Source organism: Podarcis cretensis, assembly GCF_951804945.1.
Source record: "Podarcis cretensis genome assembly, chromosome: 12".
Lineage (NCBI taxonomy): Eukaryota > Metazoa > Chordata > Lepidosauria > Squamata > Lacertidae > Podarcis > Podarcis cretensis.
Window position 1 is genome coordinate 194,010 of NC_137181.1, and position 21,894 is coordinate 215,903.

General features: G+C 52.9%; 1 protein-coding gene across 2 annotated transcripts in view; it reads right to left on the reverse strand.

Moving 5' to 3' along the window:
* Positions 1–21,894, reverse strand: part of NOS3 (nitric oxide synthase 3) — a 40,043-nt gene that overhangs the window by 6,947 nt on the left and 11,202 nt on the right. For both annotated transcript variants that reach the window (XM_079996408.1, XM_079996409.1), the window contains 16 exons: positions 18,975–19,137; positions 18,548–18,639; positions 18,252–18,393; positions 17,116–17,255; positions 16,717–16,891; positions 14,799–14,900; positions 13,805–13,999; positions 11,823–11,896; positions 10,801–10,945; positions 9,308–9,412; positions 7,477–7,544; positions 4,891–5,007; positions 3,515–3,689; positions 1,867–1,993; positions 885–963; positions 499–683 (listed from right to left, as the gene is read on the reverse strand). In XM_079996408.1, the coding sequence (XP_079852534.1) occupies positions 499–683; positions 885–963; positions 1,867–1,993; positions 3,515–3,689; positions 4,891–5,007; positions 7,477–7,544; positions 9,308–9,412; positions 10,801–10,945; positions 11,823–11,896; positions 13,805–13,999; positions 14,799–14,900; positions 16,717–16,891; positions 17,116–17,255; positions 18,252–18,393; positions 18,548–18,639; positions 18,975–19,137 (2,084 nt within the window). The remainder of the gene's footprint in view (positions 1–498; positions 684–884; positions 964–1,866; positions 1,994–3,514; positions 3,690–4,890; positions 5,008–7,476; positions 7,545–9,307; positions 9,413–10,800; positions 10,946–11,822; positions 11,897–13,804; positions 14,000–14,798; positions 14,901–16,716; positions 16,892–17,115; positions 17,256–18,251; positions 18,394–18,547; positions 18,640–18,974; positions 19,138–21,894) is intronic.

Sequence of the window (21,894 nt, forward strand, 5' to 3'; positions counted from 1 at the left end):
GGAGTGGGGTGTACTTGCTGCCTGCGTTGAAATGTAAGTAAACCATTTTGTTTATCTTACAAAAGTGTGTGCTTCGCTCTTAGCAATGGGGACAAAGAAGGGAAAGGTCAGCAGACCACAAATAAACAGGGACAAAATTTGACTAATTCACAGCTTCCAGTGAACTGCAAAGTGCCTAAGTGTTTTTTCTTTGCCAAAAGGGCTTCACAGCCTGTTTACTCTCGTATTTCTCCCACACATGTGGAACAGGAGGTTTAAAGCTTAATTGACAGATTTAATTCTCAATCTTTCTTTGTGTGTGTGTGAGTAAACCCAGTGAAAACATATTCAGAAATAAAGCAGAGCAACTGCACTATAAAAAGTTACAGGACTGGAAAGGCAGCACCCTGGTCTGGGCCCTTCTTTGCCCCACAACGCCCACCCCATGGCTGGGCCTGGCCTGGAGGGCTTCCCCATTCGGCATCGGCCAGGCCCGTCTGGGCACAGGTGGCCACTCACTCTCTCCCGCCTCCAAGGTTTCCACGGTGATGGCCTCGTTGGCAGGGGGCGGGTCCTCCACTCGCTGCAGGATGGCATCCACCAGCTCTGCGTTGTTGGCGGGGAAGATGCCCACGTGGTCCCCCGGCTGGTAGGCCAGCTCTGGCTGGTCCCCCGTCTGCAGCTGCACCAGGATGGTGGAGCGGCTGCAATGGGGGAAAGGAGAAGAGCGGTCAGCCCTGGGGGGGGGGGTGTGCGGCAGGAAGGCAGTGGCCTGTGCACAAGGCAGCCAGGAACCCCCAACCCCAAATGCTGGTGGAAATCAGGCCCCCTTGGCTGGGGGCTGCAAGAGGGAGAAGCGCCCGCCAAATTGGGATGAGTGCCAACAATCCTGGTTCGACTCTCACCTGGATTCTGGGCTCTGCAGGTTCTTGACGGAGAGGATGTGGGACGGAACGACATTGCGCTTGTGGACGAGGGTCAAGCCTGAAGGGGGAGAAACCCAAAGGGTCAAGGCGGAGGCAGGGAGATGTTTCAAGCTTGGCTTTTCCAAATCTGGCAATGGAGCGGGGAGAAAGGTCTCCGTGGGGGACAAGGAAGCAAAATGTGGGAGCCTATGCAAAGAAACCCGAAAGTGGGGCTTCTGAAGATGTGCCTCCCTGCCCCACGTGATGGAACAACTTGCCCCACCTCCTCACAGGGTTTCTGGGCTTGTGGCTCCTGGATAGGTGTTAGCCCCCCACCTCTCCTTGGAGGCACTGACTGGGGTGGGGGCACAGGCAGTGCCGCATTTAGGGAGCCAAGCTTTGTCCTCACACTTAGGCTGCCATATTATCAACGCCCCCCCCCAGCATGGGGGGAGAGGGGCAGAGCCCAAAGTTAGGGGGCTTCTCTGGGGTGTGGAAGAAAAGCCAGGCCTTGGCTTCAAGGCAATTGCGCTGGAGAAGAACCCCCTCCCCAGCTAAGCTCTTCTGATGCCCTCCGCCAGGGCGTTCTGCTTGCATACGAGGCTTCACAGCTTCGATGGGGATGTGCAAGTCATCACACTCTGGTTAGTAAGATGCCCCCCAAAATTAGCTCTGCTGGGAAAACTACGTTGCTGGTCAAAAACCTTCCACATGCCACACTTATGCCCCCTTTTCTGCCACTTTCCTGCTGAGTTTTTTTTTTTTTATTACACTAATGGGTGACCTACAAGGTGCAGATATGTCTCAGGCACAGATCCTTGCAGACCACAGACCTTGCATTCTGCTTCCACAAGGGTCAGCGGAGGGGAAGATGCACAATCTTTGGGGTAAGCGAGGGCAGGGCTGGTCCCTGGGCAGAGCACCAGCAGGAGGACATCTGCTGGGCGCAGCAGAAGGCCATGATCCACCGCCCGACACGTACCTGGCAGGAGGTCCAGGGCCGCCGGGTGAATCACAAGGCGGAAGCGACTGCGCTTCCAGTGAGAAGGGCTGTTGAAGACCTCTGTGCCGACCACCTGGGAGTCCACGCAGAAAGTGTCGCAGGCGGCCTGTGGGGAGACGAGGGTCAGGGGGGAGGGAGGGCTTGCTCTCTGGGGACTCTTGGGAGGGCGCAGGATGGCGGGGCTGGGAGGGACCCCAAGGGACGCAGGACACAGCTGCCCACTTGGGAAGGTGGGGAAGAGGAACATTGCTGTGGGGCTGGCAGGGATGGGGCACCTTCTCCCTCTGCTCAACGTGGAGGGACAGGGGCTTCCACCCCAGCCAAGGGAGACCCCTGAGCAAGCAAGTGGTGCCATTCCCCAGCTGACCACCAGGTGGCACAAGCACCCCACACTCCAGACCAGCAAAGCTCAGCATCCATTCAACCTGCAACAGCCCTCCAAGGAGGATCTGAGAAGGGAGGGGCTTGAAAAAAGGGGAGGGGCTTGAAAAAGGGGAGGGGCATCTCTAGCAACTCAATATATCCAAAAGGTCAGGGCTTTCCAGCAGTCTCCCTCCCTCCCTGTCCATCCACACCCACAGCAAAAAGGGATTGTGGCGCAGGACATGAGAAGATCCCTGGGGGGGGGGGCTGGATCAGGCCCGTGGCCCACCTGGTCCAGCCCCCTCTTCCCTCAGTGGCCAAACAGGTGGGAAACCTGCAAGCAGGATTCGAACCCAAGAGCACCTCTGCCCTGCTGTGCTTTCCAGCACCTGCCCTTCAGAAGCCCTTCTGCCTCCGACTGGAGAGGCAGAGCTCAGCCATCTTGGCAAGGAGCCCCCAGAGCCCCCGCCTCCTGGATTTGTCTGTGGGGCAACGTGGAAGGGCAGCCGGCTGGAGACCCAGTCAGGATTTCCACAAAGAATAAAGCTGGCCTGTTAAATGATCACGACAATCTTGCTGCTCTCTGGCTGCACTGACCATCCAAGAAATTTATTTAAATATGGTCTTGTTTAGACAAACCTTTCCAGATGCTGATTTTAATCTGTTTTAGTGCTTTATATTTTAGTGTGGGAAGTGAGGTTACAGGGAGCCAGGCAGAGGGCCTTCTCGGTAGCGGCACCCTGCCTATGGAATGCCCTCCCTCCAGACATTAAGGTAATAAACAACTATCTGACTTTTAGAAGACATCTGAAGGCAGCCCTGTTTAGGGAAGTTTTTGATGCTTTATTGTGCTTTTAATATTTTTTTTGGAAGCTGCCCAGAGTGGCTGGGGAAACCCAGCCAGATGGGCAGCGTATAAATAATATATTTTTTTCAAAGTTTTGCAAAAAAGAATTTGTGGTTTTATCTTTGAGGTTTTCATTTTTTGTTTTTTGTGGTTTTTTGGTTTTTTAAACAATTCAAGAGGCATATACATTTCATGATAAATAAATAAAATACTCCTTTGGAGCCTCAAGCAGCTTACTCCAGAGTAGGAAAATCTGCTTCCTGCCTCTCTCTCTCTCTCTCTCTCTCTCTCTCTCTCTCACACACACACACACACACACACACATATATACCCCTCTACCTTGCAGATCAATTGTTGCTCTTGACTCCCAAAGCGCTCCCCCCAATACACACAACGCCCCCCTTGCAGGGCGGCCACCTTGAAGACTTCCATGGCCCAGGTGCGGAAGGACTCCTCCTGGCCGCAGAGCTCGTCCCCCTCGCCCATGGGGAGGATCCGCTCGCCCCCCAGCTCCTCCAGGCGCGTGTCCACGGCGTGGGCAAAGGCACAGAAGTGCAGGTAGGCCCGGGAGCCCAGCCCAAAGACGGCAAACCTGGAAAGGAGGAGGAGGAGGAGGAAGGCAGGGTGAGAGGGGGGCGGGGTGGGGGCCAGGCTCTGCCCCCTCCCTCAGGAGTCAAGAGGCCCTTTGCCAACTGGGCACCTCTGGGGCCAGCCAGAAGGAGTCTGCAGCTCAGCGGGACTCTGCTAAGCAAGTCCCAGAATCCTAGAAGGTCGAGCTGGGAGGGACCCCCAGGGCTCATCTAGTCCACCCCTGCAATGAGGAACCACAGTTCAAGATCAATCTCTGCTTTAAAATCTCCAGTGAAGGACAGCCCTCCGCCTTCCAAGGGAGCCCATCCCACCACCCAGCAGCAGCTTTTACTGCAAGAAAGTTCTTCCGAATGGGCTGAGCTCCCCTGGCAGCCTTTTGGCCCAATCTCGCTCAGTTACAAAACCCACACGGCCTTTTTCCTTCCCATTTTCATTAATCTGGCTCCTCCTCCCACTAATAAACGGCCAATAAACTTGCTCTGTCCCAAGAGCTTAAGGGAAAGAATGGTCCAATAAAACAAAACAACTGTTAAATTTTAATATGGCCTGTATTGAATTAAAGTTTGGTCTGGACCTCCTGAACTGGGCCCATTAAAAGCCGGTCACGACAATATCGATTTCCCTGTGCTCAGCTCAGCACCGGCCCTCCTGCGGCTGTGAAGTCCTTTGGATGCTCAGCTTCCCGGCATTTCAGCGCAAAATGTCGCCCAAGGAGACGGACGCCCAGGCGCTGCCCTGAGAAGTGGGGCTGGGCTTCAGCTCAGAGGGCAAGGGGAGGAGGGGGCTTCTGGCCAGCCTGGCTAGAGGGTCAGAGGAGTTTGGTATATTTGCATCTCAAGGGCTGGGGAGAGACAAGGTGGGCGGGGGGGGGGGGAGGGAGATGATGGCTTGGCTTCTGCCAAGGAGGAGGAGGAAAATGCAGGTTTTGCCAAGCAAGATCCTGGCCTTTGCAATGGCTCCCTCCAACAAGGAGATTCTGCTGCCCAGCTGGGCAATTGTGCCATTGCGGGGCTGCTGCCCTGATGAAGGTGCAGGGAGACGGCGGGTGGAGGCCTGGGCGAGGCATGGCTGCTGCACCCTAAGGGCCGCCATGGAAGCTCCCTTCCTCTGTGCGTCCTGCCCCAGAAGCAGGATCCCTGCCTGCAGGGCTCTGCTCTTTGAGGAAGCAGGATCCGACCCTCCCTCCTTCCTGGGCGCCTTACCGGAGGGTCCCCAGGGCGCCTGCGCTGTCCGTGTTGCTGGACGCCCTCCTCTTGGTCTTCCACGCAGCTACTGACGCGTCGGATTGAGAGATGCTGTTGAAGCGCATCTTGTAGCTCCTGCAGGAAGAGAGAGGAGAAGGGGCAGCAAGCACCACCACCCCCAGCCCCCCCCCCACCAGCCCCCACCTGGTCTGCCTCCGCAGACAATTCTGAAGCCCAATTGCTGGAAACCCTGGGAGGAGAGGGGCTGCTCTCGCACTCAGGTCCTGCTCGCAGGTTTCCCTTGGGGGCATCGAGTGGACCATCCGATGATTCTCTGACTAGATGGGTGTATGGGCAATCTTTTCTGGAAGATATTTGTACAGTGGATCTCTCTGGATACCTAATTTTTGGGCTGCGAAAGCGGCAAACCCAGAAGTATTTTTTCGGGTCTCGCTGCTTGTACATGCGCAAAGCACTCTGTGCGCAGCTCACGTGCACAGAAGCAGCGCCTCTGATTACGGATTTTTTGGGGTGCACACGGACCCCCAGAATGAATTAAATTCATAACCAGAGGGTCCACTGTACTTTGAGGAGATAGTGATCTAGCATGGTCTTCTCTTCCTGCCTCTGTTTCCTTCCCTTCTCTCTCTCTTGTTCTGCTCTTTAATGCCTGAGAACAGTCTTTAATTTGCTGGAAGGAAGGGATGGTGCAGAGTGTTAGACACTGTTTGGAGGAATGTCCAGTATTGGAAGAGGGGGATAGCCAATGAATAATCTGCACCAGCTAGTGGGGCAAAGCACGGAGGCTAACAAGTTAGCTGTCTATAAATCAGATGGTTTGGGGGCATAGTTTGAGAAGCTCGTGCATGAACTCCTGGCCGGAGGGTCATGCAAAAAACTGGAGACTGCCTGGAAGTCACTTTGCCGCTTCTTGAGGGCTTCCCAGTGGCAGATCAAAGTGTTGCTTGGTAATGTATATAATGCTTTAATCTTCTCACTTGTGTTTGTACTGCTTCTGAATCTAATTTTAAAAGAACCACCTTGCATTGGGCACGACAGTGGGCCCCCTAAGCACTGCTCTCCTGGCCCCCTAAGCACTGCTCTCCTGGCCCCCTAAGCACTGCTCTCCTGGCCCCCTAAGCACTGCTCTCCTGGCCCCCTAAGCACTGCTCTCCTGGCCCCCTAAGCACTGCTCTCCTGGCCCCCTAAGCACTGCTCTCCTGGCCCCCTAAGCACTGCTCTCCTGGCCCCCTAAGCACTGCTCTCCTTCTCTTTCCAGGGAGGCGTCAAAGCTGAGAGGTGCCATTCTTGCCTCCTCATCACTGGGAGACGAGGATGCTGGACTAGGTGGGGCTCCTGGAGCCTGATCCTGCAGGCTCTTCTTATGCTCTGGCTTGTGGGGTCCCAGCCCTTCCTTGGGGCCAAGAGGTGCTTTCAGCTGGTGGCAAGTGAGGACCTGGGACCAGCTGCACAGAGGATGCTCTGTCTGGGGGGGGGGGCAGCAGAGAGAGGCAGGGTGAGGCCAAAGTGCCTTTCATCTGCGATGTTCCCTGGCAGCTTGATGCACCGGCCTCATCCCGTACCCGGGTCCAGGCGCCAATCAGAGCTGCTTCCCCCGTGGGCAGCAAAGTTAATTAGCTCCGTAGATTATGACACTAATGAGGGCAGGCATCAAAGGAAGGGGTGCCCTTTCCTCCAGGCAGAAAGACACCAAGTCGAGGTCGTGGGTGGGGAGGAGGGAGGTCAAAGAAGCAGCTTTCAGCTTAAAGAAAAGAGACATCCAGGGACCGGGAGCAAAGCCCAAAGGTCTGGAAGACCCTTCGACTCTCTTGCTGGGCGGAGAGGGCAGCCAAATCCTGGCAGATCCACAAGACACCCTTTGCCAACCTGCCACTGTAACCTCCGAGACTCGGAGTGCGCCTGCAAAGTCACAACCGCCTCCAAGTTGCTTCCTCTAAATAAACTGTGGGGAGGAGGGTCTGGATCCGCAGGAGAGGAAGAGACAAAGGAGGAAAGCGGAGCTTCTGGACTATATGGAAATGGCAGAAATGACGGGCAGAATACGAGATCAGGGAGAAGAGTTGTTGGAAGAAGATTGGAAGAAATTTAAAATCTATTTACAAAAACATTGTAAAATTTTTGAATGTTGATGACACTGAAATGAAATGAAGGGGTTCTAGTAAAAAAGGTAAAATATAAATATGAAAGAAGGGATAGATATTAGATGAAAATTAGGAACAAACAAGATGAGAAGAAAGATAAATAAGGATAAAATTAATAAGAAGGAATTTGCTAATTAATTTCAAATTGGAATACAAGAAAGGGGGTGCGAGGAAGTCAAGAAAATAGGTTTATGAATGGTAAGAAATTAAAGAGAGGGATTTTCTTTTTTTTAAGTTTTTGAATTTTTTTTTACTGTTTTAATTTTTTAATTTTTCTTTTCTTATGTGTTAACTGTTTGTTTTATTGTATTCTGATGTTTTTTGTATGTTTATATATTTTGTGTTTTTCTTCATGTAACCTTTTTCTTTGATAAAATTTAATAAAAAATATCTTTAAAAAAAAAAAAGGAGGAAAGTGGAGCTTCCTCTGGGTGGGACTTACTTTTGTAGTTCAGGCTCGGAGTCTGCAAGGTAAGGGCAGGACATCTCCATCAGGGCGCGGGCAAATCTCTGCGGGGAGAGAGAGAAAGGCAGGGAGGCAAGCAAGTGAGGACCCAATCCAAGCAGATGGTCTTTATCAGTGATTGAATTCATATGCCGCCCTGAACCCGAAGGTCTCAAGGCGGTTCAGAACGAGGGGCCAGGGCTCAATTCTGCTCAGACAGGGGAGGTGCAACGGTGGTGAAAAGGAGAACAGTTGAGCAGATGTTCAGAAGTACAATAACTGTGCCACAAATTCCAGGCTCTGCTCATGAGAGAGCCAATCTGAGAAGGACCAGCTCATCTATTATTATCGTTGTTGTTGTTGTTGTTGCTGCTGCTGCTGTTGTTGCTGCTGCTGCTGCTGCTGCTGTTGCTGTTGTTGTTGTTGTTGTTGTTGTTGTTGTTGTTGTTGCTGTTGTTGCTGCTGCTGCTGCTGTTGCTGTTGTTGTTGTTGTTGTTGTTGTTGTTGCTGCTGCTGCTGCTGCCAGCTCATCTATTATTATCGTTGTTGTTGTTGTTGTTGTTGTTGTTGTTGTTGTTGTTGTTGCTGTTGCTGTTGCTGTTGTTGCTGCTGCTGCTGCTGCTGTTGCTGTTGTTGTTGTTGTTGTTGTTGTTGTTGTTGCTGTTGTTGTTGCTGCTGCTGCTGTTGTTGTTGTTGTTGTTGTTGTTGTTGTTGTTGCTGCTGCTGCTGCTGCTACTAATACACTTGTATAGCTCCCAGGGCAGTTCACACCATAAATGACCACAAGCTACGTAGTAAAAACAACCACAAACCCAATTCCCCCCTCCCACAACCCACTGAAAAGGGCGTCCATCAGCCCCAGGCCTGAAGTGGGCCATGAAGGCGCCATCTCCCCTGGCTCCTCAGGAGTCTCTTCCGCAGGCAGCCAGGATCAGGCCTTTCCTGCGGCCACGCCAACCTTTCGGAGCTCCCTGTCCCTACGCAGACCAGCCAGACTCCATTTCCACTGCCTTTTCGAAACATCAAGGAGGATCAGGGATTCTTCAAGCTCTGCTTCCTGCATCACAGGGGGTGGTTGGACTAGAGGACCTTTGGGGATCCCGGCCAACTCTAGGATTCCAAATGGAGATTCTTATCTCAGCCTGGATGTTCTGCATTTGAAATTGCTTTTGTATACATGCCTTTAAGGTCAAATCACTTCAGGGGGAGCAGACCAGACCTAAGTCAGCCCAGCACTGAGTGGGACCCCGATTTTCGGGAGCCACCCCCACCCCTAGAGTTGGAAGGGACCCCGGGGGTCATCCAGCCCAACCCCTGCAATGCAGGAGTCTTTTGCCTCAATGGGGGACTCAAACTCGTGACCCTGAGATGAAAAGTCTGCTGCTCTGCAGATGGAGGTATCCCAGGTCCTCAGCGCATCCCCCGTCCCCCCCCCGCCCTACAAAAAAGACTTAATCAGAGCAGCGGTTTGCAGAACAGCACGATAAAATTCAGAAGAGGAACAATTAATTGCAGATCTATTCAAAATCCAATTAAAACCACTTAGTTTTATTTATTCAACAGAAGAAAGGCATTTTATCCGGAGACACCAGCTTTTCGAAGTCTGATGGTCGTTTACATCTCCAGCGCCCCCCCCCCCAATGCAGGAACTGCAGTGAGAGAATCCCTGATAGGTGTCAGCCCAACCCGCCACCCAACGGATCTGGATTTGGGTTCCAGTACATGCCAAGGGTGCCAGGTTGAGGGAGGCTGCCCCCCCCCGGGCAGAGCTTTGGACTCTCAGCCCCACTTGGGAGTCTTGGGGGAAAGGGGGAGAAGCCAGTGTCACCTCGCCATTCTCGGGGGGGTCTCCGTTGCCAAAGGTGCTGGTCACCACCAGGACGAGGGTCTCGTGCTCCAGGGAAACGACGTCGTATTCGTCCATGCAGACCACCTGCCGGGAAGCGCCAGGGGGGTCAGGAGGGTGAGGGGGCCTCAAACGCTCCCATCCTCCATTGCCCCCCCCAAGGGGCAGCTTGTGAGCTCGCTGGAGACCTGGAGCCAGGAGGGCTCTGCTCTGCCTGCTGCATCTGGGGACAGCGATGCGCCAAGCATCAATTGCCGGGAACAGGGCTGGATTGGGGGGGGGCTCCTGGACACACGGTGCAAAATAATAATAATAAATCAATCTATATTTGTACAGGTACCCACTGAGAAGTTCCATAAAAAGAAACTCTACCAGGAGGAATTACTGTGGAAATAGGAAATCTTTAGCTGGTTGCAAATGAAGGATCGAAAGTGACGTTCAGTGATTGGATAGTTGTAGAAAGTTGCTACAGTTACGTTGTTCTGGAGCTGTATATAAGCAGGGTGACTGAGCTCTTCAGTTCAGTTCTATTCTGGCCTCTGAATAAACAACAGCTGTTTGAAGAATCGCTGTGTCGTCTGATATGATCGCCCACAACTTAACACTGGCGGCGAGGATGAGATCGATGGACATCAGAGCACAGCCAGATGCAGCCACCTCTGAACAGAGCTGAATCACGGAGCTGAATCACTGAAAGTCACTTTCGATCCTTCATTTGCATAACTATCTACAGTATCCCCCTGCTGGCCCAGGGTGAGAACTTCAGTACATAACATAAATCAATCTATATTTGTACAGGTACCCACTGAGAAGTTCCATAAAAAGAAACTGTACCAGAAGGAATTATTGTGGAAATAAGAAATCTTTAGCTGGGGGCACCAAATGTTGAGTCGTATCCCCAAAGTCGTGCTCCTGGGCTTGATCCTGCTTGTGGGTTTCGCTTTGGGGCCTCTGTGAAAACAGGATGCTGGCACCAGGCTCTTCTCTTCTTATGGACCCTCCAGGTCTACTTATGTTCTCATGAGTGAAACCTCCAGCACCAGAGGCAGTCTATCTTGATCCCTAGGTTCTCGGGGTATTTGGCCACTGTGGGACCAGGAGGCTGGACCAGGGGGGCCACTGCCTGATCCAGCAAGACTCTCCTTATGTTCTTAAGGTTGACCTTGACCCCCCCCACCCAAAGTCAATTATTGCCTTCAGTGGAAGTGCTTTTTTGCAATATGTGTCTCTTGGAGACAAATTATATCTAATTTCTTTTTTGCTATTACACACACTTCAGTTCCACCATGAGTCTTGCCAATCACAGGGCAAGAAACATGCCGCTGCTGCCACACTTAGCCTGGGGAACTCCTTGCCACCTTGGGGGGGGGGGAGCGTCGCCTTGCTTCATGTGCTCTGTGGGCATCAGGAGGCAAAGGGGCAGTGAGACCCACCCCAGCTGCTGACCCCCACCCCCCGCCGTGCGCTGGGCCCACCTGGGGGGCAAAGGAGCCCTTGAAGAGCTGCTTCAGCTTCAGGGCGTAGGCCTGAGACTTCCCCGTCTCGGAGGCGTACAGGATCGTGGCCTTGACCCGCTTGGCCATCACGTGGCCCATCAACTTGGCTGAGATCTTGACCGCTCTGCAGGAGGGGGGGGAGAGAGCAGGACAGAAGGACTCAGCTCAGCCCACTTTCCCAGGCAGGGGGGCGTGCGGAAGGAAGGGGGCAACTTCCCCAGGGCCAACCCTGCCCAGGCCTGGACAGGCCGCTGGGGATGCAGAGCCAAGCAGAACACCACTATTAATTGATTGATTGGATTATTCTATTAAATTTGTGTCCCACGCTTCATCCACAGGTCTCAGGGGTTCACGGCATAAAATTACAAGACCAGACTGCCTGCAGTGATGAAAACAGAGGATTTCCAGGATTTGAGCAGGGGAGCCAGCCTCTCCCAGTGCCCTGGAGATGCCAGCAGGGATCGAACCTGGAACTTTCTGCATGCCAAACAGATGTCCTGCCCCCAAGCCACAGCCCTCCTGGCTTGAACTGATTTGCACTCTTCGTCTGAGGGCCCAGTCGCAAAAGCTCCCTGTGCTGCTGCTGAGAGGTATCTTGCCCTGAGCATGTCCAAAGGCATCTGGGCCAGGGATGGCCTCTTCCGGGGCCATGCTGCACTCTGCACATGCTCTGAGCATTCAAAGCACCCAGGAAGATTTCTGAGGAGGTGCTAGAAGCAAGTTCTTGCCTCTGTTTCTTCAGAGGAGGGCTTGGAATTGTGTGCCGCCCCCCCCCCGCGAGCTGCCGCCCACCCCCACCCTAGTCCTGCCTCAGAGCTCTCAAGAAACAGTGCTTCCCACATTGCAGGGGGTTGGGCTAGATGACCCTTGGGGCTCCCTTGCGACTCTACAATTCTTATTCTAGGGCACGGCTGAGAGCCCTTTGTGCTGATGGAACGACCCACTCCCTGCGCTCCCACCCTCCAAGATGCGACCCACTTCCTCCCCCCGCAAGGACCTACTTGGCAATCTCCTTGAAGGTCTTCTTTCGGGTGACAGTGGTTCCTTTGGGGATGTAGGTTTTCCAGGGGTCGCTCTGTGGGAATGAGGAAGCAGGAAGGAGGAATGGGAATGAGGAAGCAGGACGGGGGACGGGGGTCTCAAGCCTTGAAACGCTTCCCCCCACCCCAGAAAAAAGGGTTCTTTTGCAAAGCAGCTCTCAGGAGACCATTGTAACACTGCAGATAGCAGCGCCCCCAGTGGCAGCCAAGCAAACTGCAGGGTGACAACAGCCTTGCATTCTTTGTATATATAATGTCTTCCTATACGTACAGTATGCTCGCAACTTAGGAAGGTTCTGTTCTGGGGATTGTGTCTAAAGCCAACATTGCATTTAGAGGCAGATGAAGCTGATGGACTATATGGAATTGGCGGAAATGACTGGCAGAATCCGAGACCAGGGAGAAGAGTCGGTGGAAGAAGATTGGAAAAAATTTAAAGATTATTTACAGAAATATTGTAAAATTAATGCACTTTAGAAAAATGGTGGAATGAAGTTATATGGCTTTGGCAGAAATGTTATAAGGAACTAGGTACAGATAGATTGTTAATGTATTAAAGGGGAAAAAACAAGGTCAGAATATGTTAAGATTAATTACAGGACAGAAAGCAGAGGAAGATGGAAAGGAATTGCTGAAACAGTTAATTGAAGCGGAATACAAAAAGGGAGGCGTGAAGAAGTCAATGAAACAAGTGAATGAAAGCTAAGATTGAAAATATTGGAAGTGTTTTTAATTGTTTTTGTTTTGTTTTGTTAATTCAATGTTCTATGTAGTGTTTTTGTTTTTGTTTTTGTATTGTATTATATTGATTTGTTTAATTCTTTTTTTAAAAAAAAGAGGGGGAAAAGCCAAAATTGCATTTAGTGAAAACACATTGGGTGTAATGGCAGGCAGAATTGCCAAAGTATTTTTTCCTGGATGCCTGGCCCCCGTTTTTGTTTTATTTTGCCACATGCATAAAGTTGAATGTGAACAAGTAAAATGTGTGTAAGTTGTGGGCTTAGTGCATCTATATCTATATCTATTTGTGTGTCTGTACAGAAAACCCACAATAACCTTCCTTTGAAGTTGCAAAGGGATGCACTCTGCTGAACTCACAAATGTGGGGAATAAACATATCCTCTCCTAGAATTTTTTTTCTTGATTTTATAGGATTTGGCATTCCTTTTAGGGCATATACAGGCAACCTTGTCACCAGCCTGGCGAATCTGGAACCCGACTCGATATTTGGATCACGCTGACATTCTTTACTTGGACAATGCTATTCTCCTTTATCATTTTGTTTTCCGTCTTTCAATTTCTAACTGTTGCTATAAATATTCTCTCTGTTTTACATATAAACTAAAATGAAACGCTAAAGAACTTTATGCAAAAATGTATATATTGCAAAATGGACGGTTCAGTTAGATCAGGGGTCTGCAACCCGCAGCTCCGGAGCCGCATGTGGCTCTTTTACACCTTTGCTGTGGCTCCGGGGCGGATACTAGCGAGGGGAGGAGGCGCATTGTGCGCCCCGACACTCCCCAATGTGGCAGGCGCTGTACTGGCTGTGACGTCGCATGAGGGCGGTGCGTGCGTTAGTCATGCACCGTCCCGACGTCACCTTCCCGGTTTTGCGGCTCCCAGGTTTTTTTCCCTTCGGAAATGGCTCCAAGTGGCTCTTTCTGTCTTAAAGGTTGCAGACCCCTGAGTTAGATCATTCATGGTTACCAGCAACAGATCTCCCCCCTAAAAAGGACAAGGATCCTGGTTAAATGGGGGGTGGGGGCGGGAGAGATGTGAGCTGGCATTTCTGTGCCTGTGACATCATGGAGATGCCTGTAGGAGGCGCTCCTGGGCACAAACACCTCCTCTCTGCACCCCTTTGCCACTCAGAGGGAGGCAGCACCTCCCCACTGGGCAGCCTCTTCTGGAGCCCATTGGGGGGTGAGGGGGGGTCTCACCTGGTACCGGAAGAGAGGAGAGAGCTGGTAGTTGACCAGCTCCTGGTGGAAGACGGGGGAGAGGCTGCCGGAGATGGGGGGCACCAGCCAGACCCAGTCGGAGGGGCAGCCCCCGCGCAGGCGCTGCTCGTTCTCCAGGTGCTTCATGAAGGAGTCAGCGATGGCGTGGTGGTCCACGATGGTCACCTTGGCCAGCTGCAGGCAAGAGGCAAGGTCAGGGCAAGGCGGGGAAGCCGTGCTCCAGCCCCCTTTCACCCAGAAGCCTTATGAGAAAGGGTCCCTGGTCCAATCCCTGGTGGGGGCAGCACCAGCATCTCCTGGTAGGGCTGCGGGGGGGGCGCGGTTGCGATTCCTGCATTGCAGGGGTTGGACTAGATGTCCCTTGGGGGTCCCCTTCCAACCCTCCCATTCTGCACCCCCACTGCCTGGTGCCCTGGAGGGAAGAGTAGCTGAAGGCGGCTTCCTCCCTCCGCGCTTCTCCACCTCCTGGCTGTGGGGACCTGGGGACCCACCACAGGGGGGGAGCTCAATCCACGCTAGTTCAAGAGGCAGCCGCCACTCTCAGAAAGGTCCGTCCTCTCTCTCTCCCCCCCCCTTCCACAAAATGCCCAAAGCCCAGAGAATCCTCCATCTCAGGAGCGAATCCTCTAAGGGGGCAGCGTTTGGGATATTTTTGTATAGAGAAAAAGGAAGAAATAGGCGACAAAGTAGATGCTTGTAAAAGGATGCCTGTCATGAAAAAAAGTGGAGAGAGGAAAGGTTTTCTCCCCCGGCACCAGAACTTGCGGGGATCCCGAGAAGCTGAATGCAGAATCATAAAATCACAGAATTTATAGAGCTGCAAGAGACCCCAAGAGTCATCTAGTCTTATGCTCTTAACCCAGGAAGGGGGGCTGGCGGAGGGTGAATTCCCAGCAAGCTCTCTTCCTCCTCTTCCTCCTCCTCCCCTCCCCACCTGCACCTCACTCCCTTGTCTCCCTACCCAATCCATCACCTGGAAACTGTGCAAAATGGCCACATTCATCTCCACGGCCGCCTTGTCCTTCCAGAGGGAGGAGGTCGTCTGGGTGTCCAGCCCCATCTGCTCAGCCACTTCCTGCAAAGACACATTTCGGGGGGGGGGGGGGGGAGACCTTTACGCTGCCTGCGTGGAAGACACACCATCCAATCTCACAAAGCATATTCTTCCTAGTTAGCAGCTGAAGGGGTTAAGACCATAGAGCTGCATTGCTGATAGGCTGCCTCAGACCATAGAAATGTAATTGGTAGAGAAGGCTCTGTGTGATGTCACTTCCCCTCCTCTCTTGGGAGGGAAGAAGTAGTTCCTGTTCTTTCTCTCTCTTCTTCTTCTCAACCATCCAAGGGAGCTGATGTCTCTCTGCTTTCTCCAACTTCAGGCACATGCCTGCAGCTGTTTTTGCTGCAAAGTCGTATTCTACCTGCATTACTTTTTACTGCTGTTGCTGCACAAATGCTGGATTAAACTATAGGTTTTAAATTTATTTCTCAGTCTGTAGCCTGTTTCTTTGATAAACGGGGAAACTAAAGGGGGAGATGAGCCTAACGCCTATTTCCTGCGCTTAAGATGGGATTTAAACTCTGCTGAGAGTCCTTTCTCTCATGGGAGAGTCTCCAAAAGCTCTGTATTTGCAGCCACGTTGTCTCAACCCACACCTGTGGGTCTCCAGAGGGATAAAATATAGTCAGCATATTCCCTCACCTGCCTAATAAAACCTACCAGCCTGCTCCAAGACCAGGGGCTCCTGGCAATGGGGGCCCTGTCCTGCCCTGCCCTCCACAGTCGGAGACAGCAATGCTTCTGGAACTGCAGGGGAGGAGAACTGGGCTCGGATCCGGCCTGCGCGTTTCCCGCTGAGGCATCAGGTTGGCTACTGTGAGAACCACATGCTGCACCAGATGAGCCATCGGCCTGCACCAGCCAGGTATCTTGTTATGAGTGAAACCTCCAGCACCAGGGGCAATCTATCTAGACTCCTAGGTTCCTATGGGTCTTTGGCCCCTGTGAGAACAGCATGCTGGGCCAGATGTACGGTGTTAAAGGAAAATATTATGAAAATGATGTATAGATGGTACTTAACTCCTGTAAAATTAGCAAAGATTTATCACAAGAGTGATAATCTCTGTTGGAAATGTAAAGAAAAAGTACCTTTTATCATATGTGGTGGTGAAAGACTTCTGGGAGAATATTTAAAATGAATTGAAAAAAATGTTGAAATATAGATTTATTAAGAAACCAGAGGACTTTCTTCTTGGAATAACAGGTTTGGAATTGCCCAAGAAAGACGTTAGATTGTTTTTGAATGCCACAACTGCTGCTAGGATTTTGTTAGCCAAAAATTGGAAAACACAAGAAGTGCCACCAGTGGAGGAATGGCAGATGAAGATGATGGACTTTTGGGAGCTGGCTGACCTGACCGAAAGAGTCCGCAACCAGAAGGAGGAGGAATACCAGGAGGAATGGATGAAATTCAAAGACGATTTAGCTAAATATGTCAAGATAACTTAAATAGAAATACTTGCAAACACCAGATTGGCTTAGGATTTAAATATGTGATGTTATAGAATAATACGTTTAAAGTTAATATGATAAGAAAGAAAGTTGTTAATTGACTAAGTAAATTTTATGAGAAATTAGTTTTGGAAAACTGTTACACTGATATACATTGAAACTCAGCCAGGGGGACTCGAGGAAGTCACTTAACAATGTTAATAATAGTGGAATAATTATAGTTAGGAATTATGTTTGTTTATAAATTTGAAAATAAATTTTAAAAAATGGGGGGGGGGCAGATGGGCCAGATGACTCTTCTTCTGTTCTGTATCAGTCATGGTCGGGGGAGCAGAGGGGAGGAAGGGGGCCGGGCAGGGGGCTTCCTCCGGAGGACCCCTACCTGCAGGAGGTTGTAGCGCTGGGAGTCACAGAAGTTCCTCATGCCGATCTCACAGCCGACATACCAGCCGCTGAAGGGGGCCGCCGGGAACTCCAGGCCCCCGATCTCCAGGAGCATGTTCGCCACCGCAGGGAGGGCGTACCAGCGGAGGCCCAGATCCTTGAACCACTTGAGCCTGAAAGAGGAAGGCAGGTGTCAGAAGGGGGAGCTGCAATTCCTGCCTTGCCGGGGTTGGACTAGATGACCCCTGGGGTTTTCCCCCCAACTCTACATGATTCCATGAAAGTCCTTGGCAGCCTTTGGGGACGACCGTTGCAAACGGCAAGAGCGCTGCCATCACTCCCCCCCCCCCACGTCCCCCTCCCCACACCCAGTGCCACCCCCTTTCCTGGCACTCACGTGGGGTGACAGATGGGGACCTCCAGGACCAGCTCCCCTGGCAGGGGAAAGATTTCGGGGTCCTCGTCGGGTGCCTGCAGCAGCAGGGGGAGGATGTCAAAGCGCCCCCCGGGGGGCCGCCAGCCGTACTGAACGCAGACCTAAGGAGGGGGGAGAGACTGGTATGCAAGAGACCCCCTGAGCCCACCCGGAAACAGCAGAGAGAGCCATCCATGGGGGGCAGGAAATCCCAGGGGAGAGGGGCAGCCTTCGGCCACTGCAGCAAAGCCAACCAAGGGTTTTGTGTGGCAGGATCCTCAATGGGCCACAGCAAGTGCTGGGCAGCTGGAGAAGCAGGAGAGAGAGGCAGTGGGAAACCTCAGAGGCACCTCCAGGACCCCCTTTTGATTTTCTTGAAGGTCGGGGGTCACAGAGCCTCCTTGGGGGGCTGCTCCCCATATCCAGCATCCACTCAGAGTTAGAGGGATGGGCAGATTGGCTTTTGGAGGGGTGCAGAAAGCACCCGGATGGGCAACTTACTTCGTTTAATAATTCTGTTGGTTGATTGCATAAAAGTTCTTACAACTGCAGAACAGGTAACAGTGGCAGTTTTGCCAATCAAGTGGCACATACAGGCTCAGGCATCTCGTAGGTAAACTGGTTCCAAGTTGTTACAGGTTCTAGATCAGAGCTTTCCAAACTTTTCATGTTGGTGACGCACATTTAAGACACGCATCATTTTGCGACACAGTAATTCAGTTTTAGTAGCAAACCTGAGGTTAAACTAACCCCTTATAAGAGATATGGACACATCTTGCGCTGCACAGCTACACACTGCAGCCAACGCATGAATGTGTCGCGACAGAGTTTGGAAAGCTCTGCTTTAGATATACGCTTAGCAATGCCTTGGACTCGGCATGCTTGCAAAGGGGCAACTGGCGCAGATCTCTGAGCGGCAAAGGGGCGATGTGGCACCGAGGCCTTGCTCCCGTCAGCAATCGCGCTGCAGCATCCTGCACTGACTGCAGCCTCCGGATCAGGCGATATATATTATTATGAAACAAACAGATGAATATTGTGAATGGAGGCTCAAATGGCAGGAGCCGTGAATGGTCCTGGTTGGGGGTGGAAGAGGAGATGCCAGAGCCACTTCTCACCTCCGTGAAATCCACGTTGGCGGGGTCTCCCAGGATGGTGCCGTCCGACTGCGTGTAGCCTGCATAGCGGATCAGCTGCTGGTTCCAGACACGGAAGTCGCCCCGGCCGGCTATCCGGTTCGGGAAGATGGTGATGGCTGAGCTTCAGGAGAAAAGCAGAGCGCTCAGCTCAAACTGGCAGCATCAGCCGTGCCACCGCCACCTGCTAGGGAGGGGAAAGGGCAGCAGCCCTCCCAGCAAAGGCTGAGTCCCCTGGGCACCGCGCAGCGCGGAGGGAAGCAAAAGGGGTCCCTCACCGGAGGTTTCCGCGGTTGGTGGCATAGTTGATGTGGGTGCAGAGGGAGGTGAACATCTCCTGGGCGCTGGCACAATCTCGGGCGTCAAACACCTGGAGGGGAAGAGAACAAGGAAGGTCAAAGGGTCAGGTGCCAGGAGGATGGGCAGCAAAGGCCGGCTGCTGGGGGGGTGGGCAAGGGTCACAATCTCGCCTCCTCCTGCCAAAGGCCCAAACATCTGCATGGGGCTGAGAGAGCAGCACATCTGGATCCTGGGCAGGAGCACAGAAGATGCTGATGGGACCTGACTCCCCAAGCACCCAAAATGGCCAGGGCTGGGGGGCAGAAGGGTGAAGGCTATGCAAGAGAAACCTCCCCCCCCCCCCCCGGGAAGGGCCATCCTAGCTCAGGGCTCCCTGCTGCTTCCGCCCCCCCCCCCCGGACGCACCTGCAGTTTGTTCCACTGGATCCGGCCCAGGCAGCGGGAGGCGTTGCGCCAGGCGTGCTTGGCCCCAAAGATCAGCTCTGCCTGCAGCAGCTGGTAGGTCCCTGTCTCTGCAATCTGCTGCTCCACCTCCTGGAGGCGCTGCAGGTGGGCCTGGGACTCGGAGCTGCGGAGAAATGGGGTGGGGGAGGGGCTCAGGTGCTGCAGCAGGTGCAGGCAGGGCAGCTGCAGGGGCTCCTTCTGCCTCCCCACCTGCCCCACAGCCTGCTCTTCCCAAGGCCCCCCAACTCAGGCGAGAACCGACAGCCACCTTCCTCAGACTCCGTTTCAGAATCCCTCTACCCCCTCAAGATCATTCTGCCCCACATGCACCCCCCCAACCACTTTGAGGGGTGGAACTGGCACCACTACCAGCAGCTCATGATGCCCATTCTGCATCTGTAAGAACACCACCATTCATCATTTTTTATTTGTATGCCGCCTTTCTGCAGTTAAAAACAATGCTCAAGGCGGCTTGCAACATGACAAGATTTACATAATTACAAAAGTCATAAACAATAAATAAATAAACCGCATCAAAAAAATACACAACCAAATGGAAAACAATTTCCACATAAATCACAGCATTAATATCACAGTTTAAAATGACATAGGTAAAAAATAGCAGAAGTTTAAACAAAAAACAAAAACAAAACAAAATGGAGCCCTCTCTGCCCAGCAGCAGCAGCAGCCCTTTATAGAGCCCCCCAGCCCCCCCCCCCAGGCCAGGGGGTGAGTGGCAGGACTGGGGAACATCTTCTAGTGTAGCGTCACCGATAGCCTTTGGAACTCCCTGCATCAGGCCAATGCACAAATCTATGGTGCCACCGCACCTGGAGGACTGGGTCCGGTTCCGGTCACCTCATCTCAAAAAGGTTATTGGAGAGTTGGAAAAGGTTCAGGAAAGGACCACCCAAATGATGGCGTAATGGCTCTCTCCTGGGCTTCAAGCAAGGAGTCTCCCTCAGCCCTGCCTAGAGACTCTGCCAGCAGGGGCTGAACCCGGGTCCTTCTGCATGCAAGGCAGGGGCTCTGCCATGGCGCTAGAGCCTGAGAACACCGAGAGAACATCCTGGATCAGGCCAAAGGGGGCCTCTTACGGGCACAGAGGGTGTCCCCAACCAGCACATCAGAAGCATTACAGGGACTTGAAACAAAGTGTGTGGGTGTGGGTGTGCACGTACACACACACACACACACACACACACAGCGCACCCATTCAATCCCCCAGGAACTAACACCTACAGCCATATTACCAGAATAAGGCAAGTAAACCCCATTACCTGAAAAACAGAAATTCACCAAAATAGCCAAACGAATGGCTTTCTTTGGTTCCAAAGGTGACCTGGGGAAGAAGAGCCCGTCCTGAGGACCCCCTCCTGACTGGCAGACTGGGCAATATCCTCCTCACACTACATGCAGGGACCTCCATCCCAGGTGGGGGTTCACCAGTGGCAGCAGGAATAGATGGGGCAACTGAATCCAGAGAGCAAAGGGAACGGAAATACTTTCTCTGGAAGGTGAAAGACGGAGTTATAATCGCTGCCTTGAGGGACAGGGGACACAGCTGGGAACAGATTTCTGCCTGTCCCCAAACCTCCTCCTCTGACATTTCTGCGGTGCTTCTTGACATGTATGATGGGAAACTCTGGAAACTTTTGAAAGTGGATGTCAGAGCTGCCTCTAGGTCCCAGCTCACAGAGGACCAACACCAGGCTGTCGTTATGTACAAAAGTCTTTATTGAGGTTCAGTTTCCATTTCAAAGCCGCAGCGCGCAGCTCTACGTCTTAAAGCCTAGACCGACGAAGTCCCGTCTGAGTCTCCTCCCCTATGACACCAGTTTAAGATCCTAGCCCGGCTCCACCTTTTACGCTGCTCTCTCCTCCTCTGGGTCCTCCTGCCCGCTGGGGCATCCCCCTTTCTGGACTCTTCCGACGCTGAGTCGCTTAACTCCTCCCCCTGCCTCCTGCGGGCTGTAGGACCCGGTTCCCAATCCTCACTCTCTGCTGTCCCGCGCTCCTGTACATTTGAACTTGCCTCTCGCGCCAACCCAGTGACCTTCCTCCTGACCGTTATACTACTTCTGTCACTGCTTCCCTCTTCCGGGATACTGGCCGGATCTGACCTCCCCTCCGTTGTCTGACTCTCCGATGGAGGTGTGGTCAGCCCTGCCTTATCTTCTCTCCCTGGTGGGGAATGCACTGGCCCCGATCCTTGGGACTCTTCCCCCCCACTCTGCTCTGGTGGGGAAGCTGGTCCTGATTTCCAACTACTGCTCTGGGAGTCCCTGCTGCCCCCTTGCTCCTGGGGCGTTCCCCTTGGGAACCCCCTACCCCTGACCACTGGCGCCCCCTTCTGTGAATCTTCCGATTCGCTGGAGAGGCTCATGGAATCCCTCGGTCCACTGTCCTCTTCTCCTACGCTCCCCTCGGATTCTTCCCCTTCGCTCTCCATCTCCTCTCTTCCCTGTGCCTCTGCTCCTGAACCCTTGACATCCATCCCCCCTCAAAGCCCCCCCTTCCCCCTCCCCCTCTTCTGGCGTGGGTTCTGGGTGCTCCAATGTTGTGGGGGTGAGTGCAGGATACAGTTCTTCCCCCGTGGTGTGCCTCCAGCCGGGTAGATCCGGCCAGTCCTCAACGGGCTCGTCGACGTCGATCTCCTCCGCTTCCATCTCTCTGCCGGTGTGTTCGAACCCCGGATCCTCCCCCAACACGTCCATGACCCCCTCTCCTCCTGTCGCCTGGGGTGACGCTGTGTGCGCTGGCCCGCTTGGCAGTTCTGTGCGCCACCCCACCACAGGTTGATCTTCCCACCAATAAGAGCCGCTTGTGCCAAACCCTGAAAGGGACCCCTCTGGGGAGCGCCGTGTCCTCCTCTGAAGAG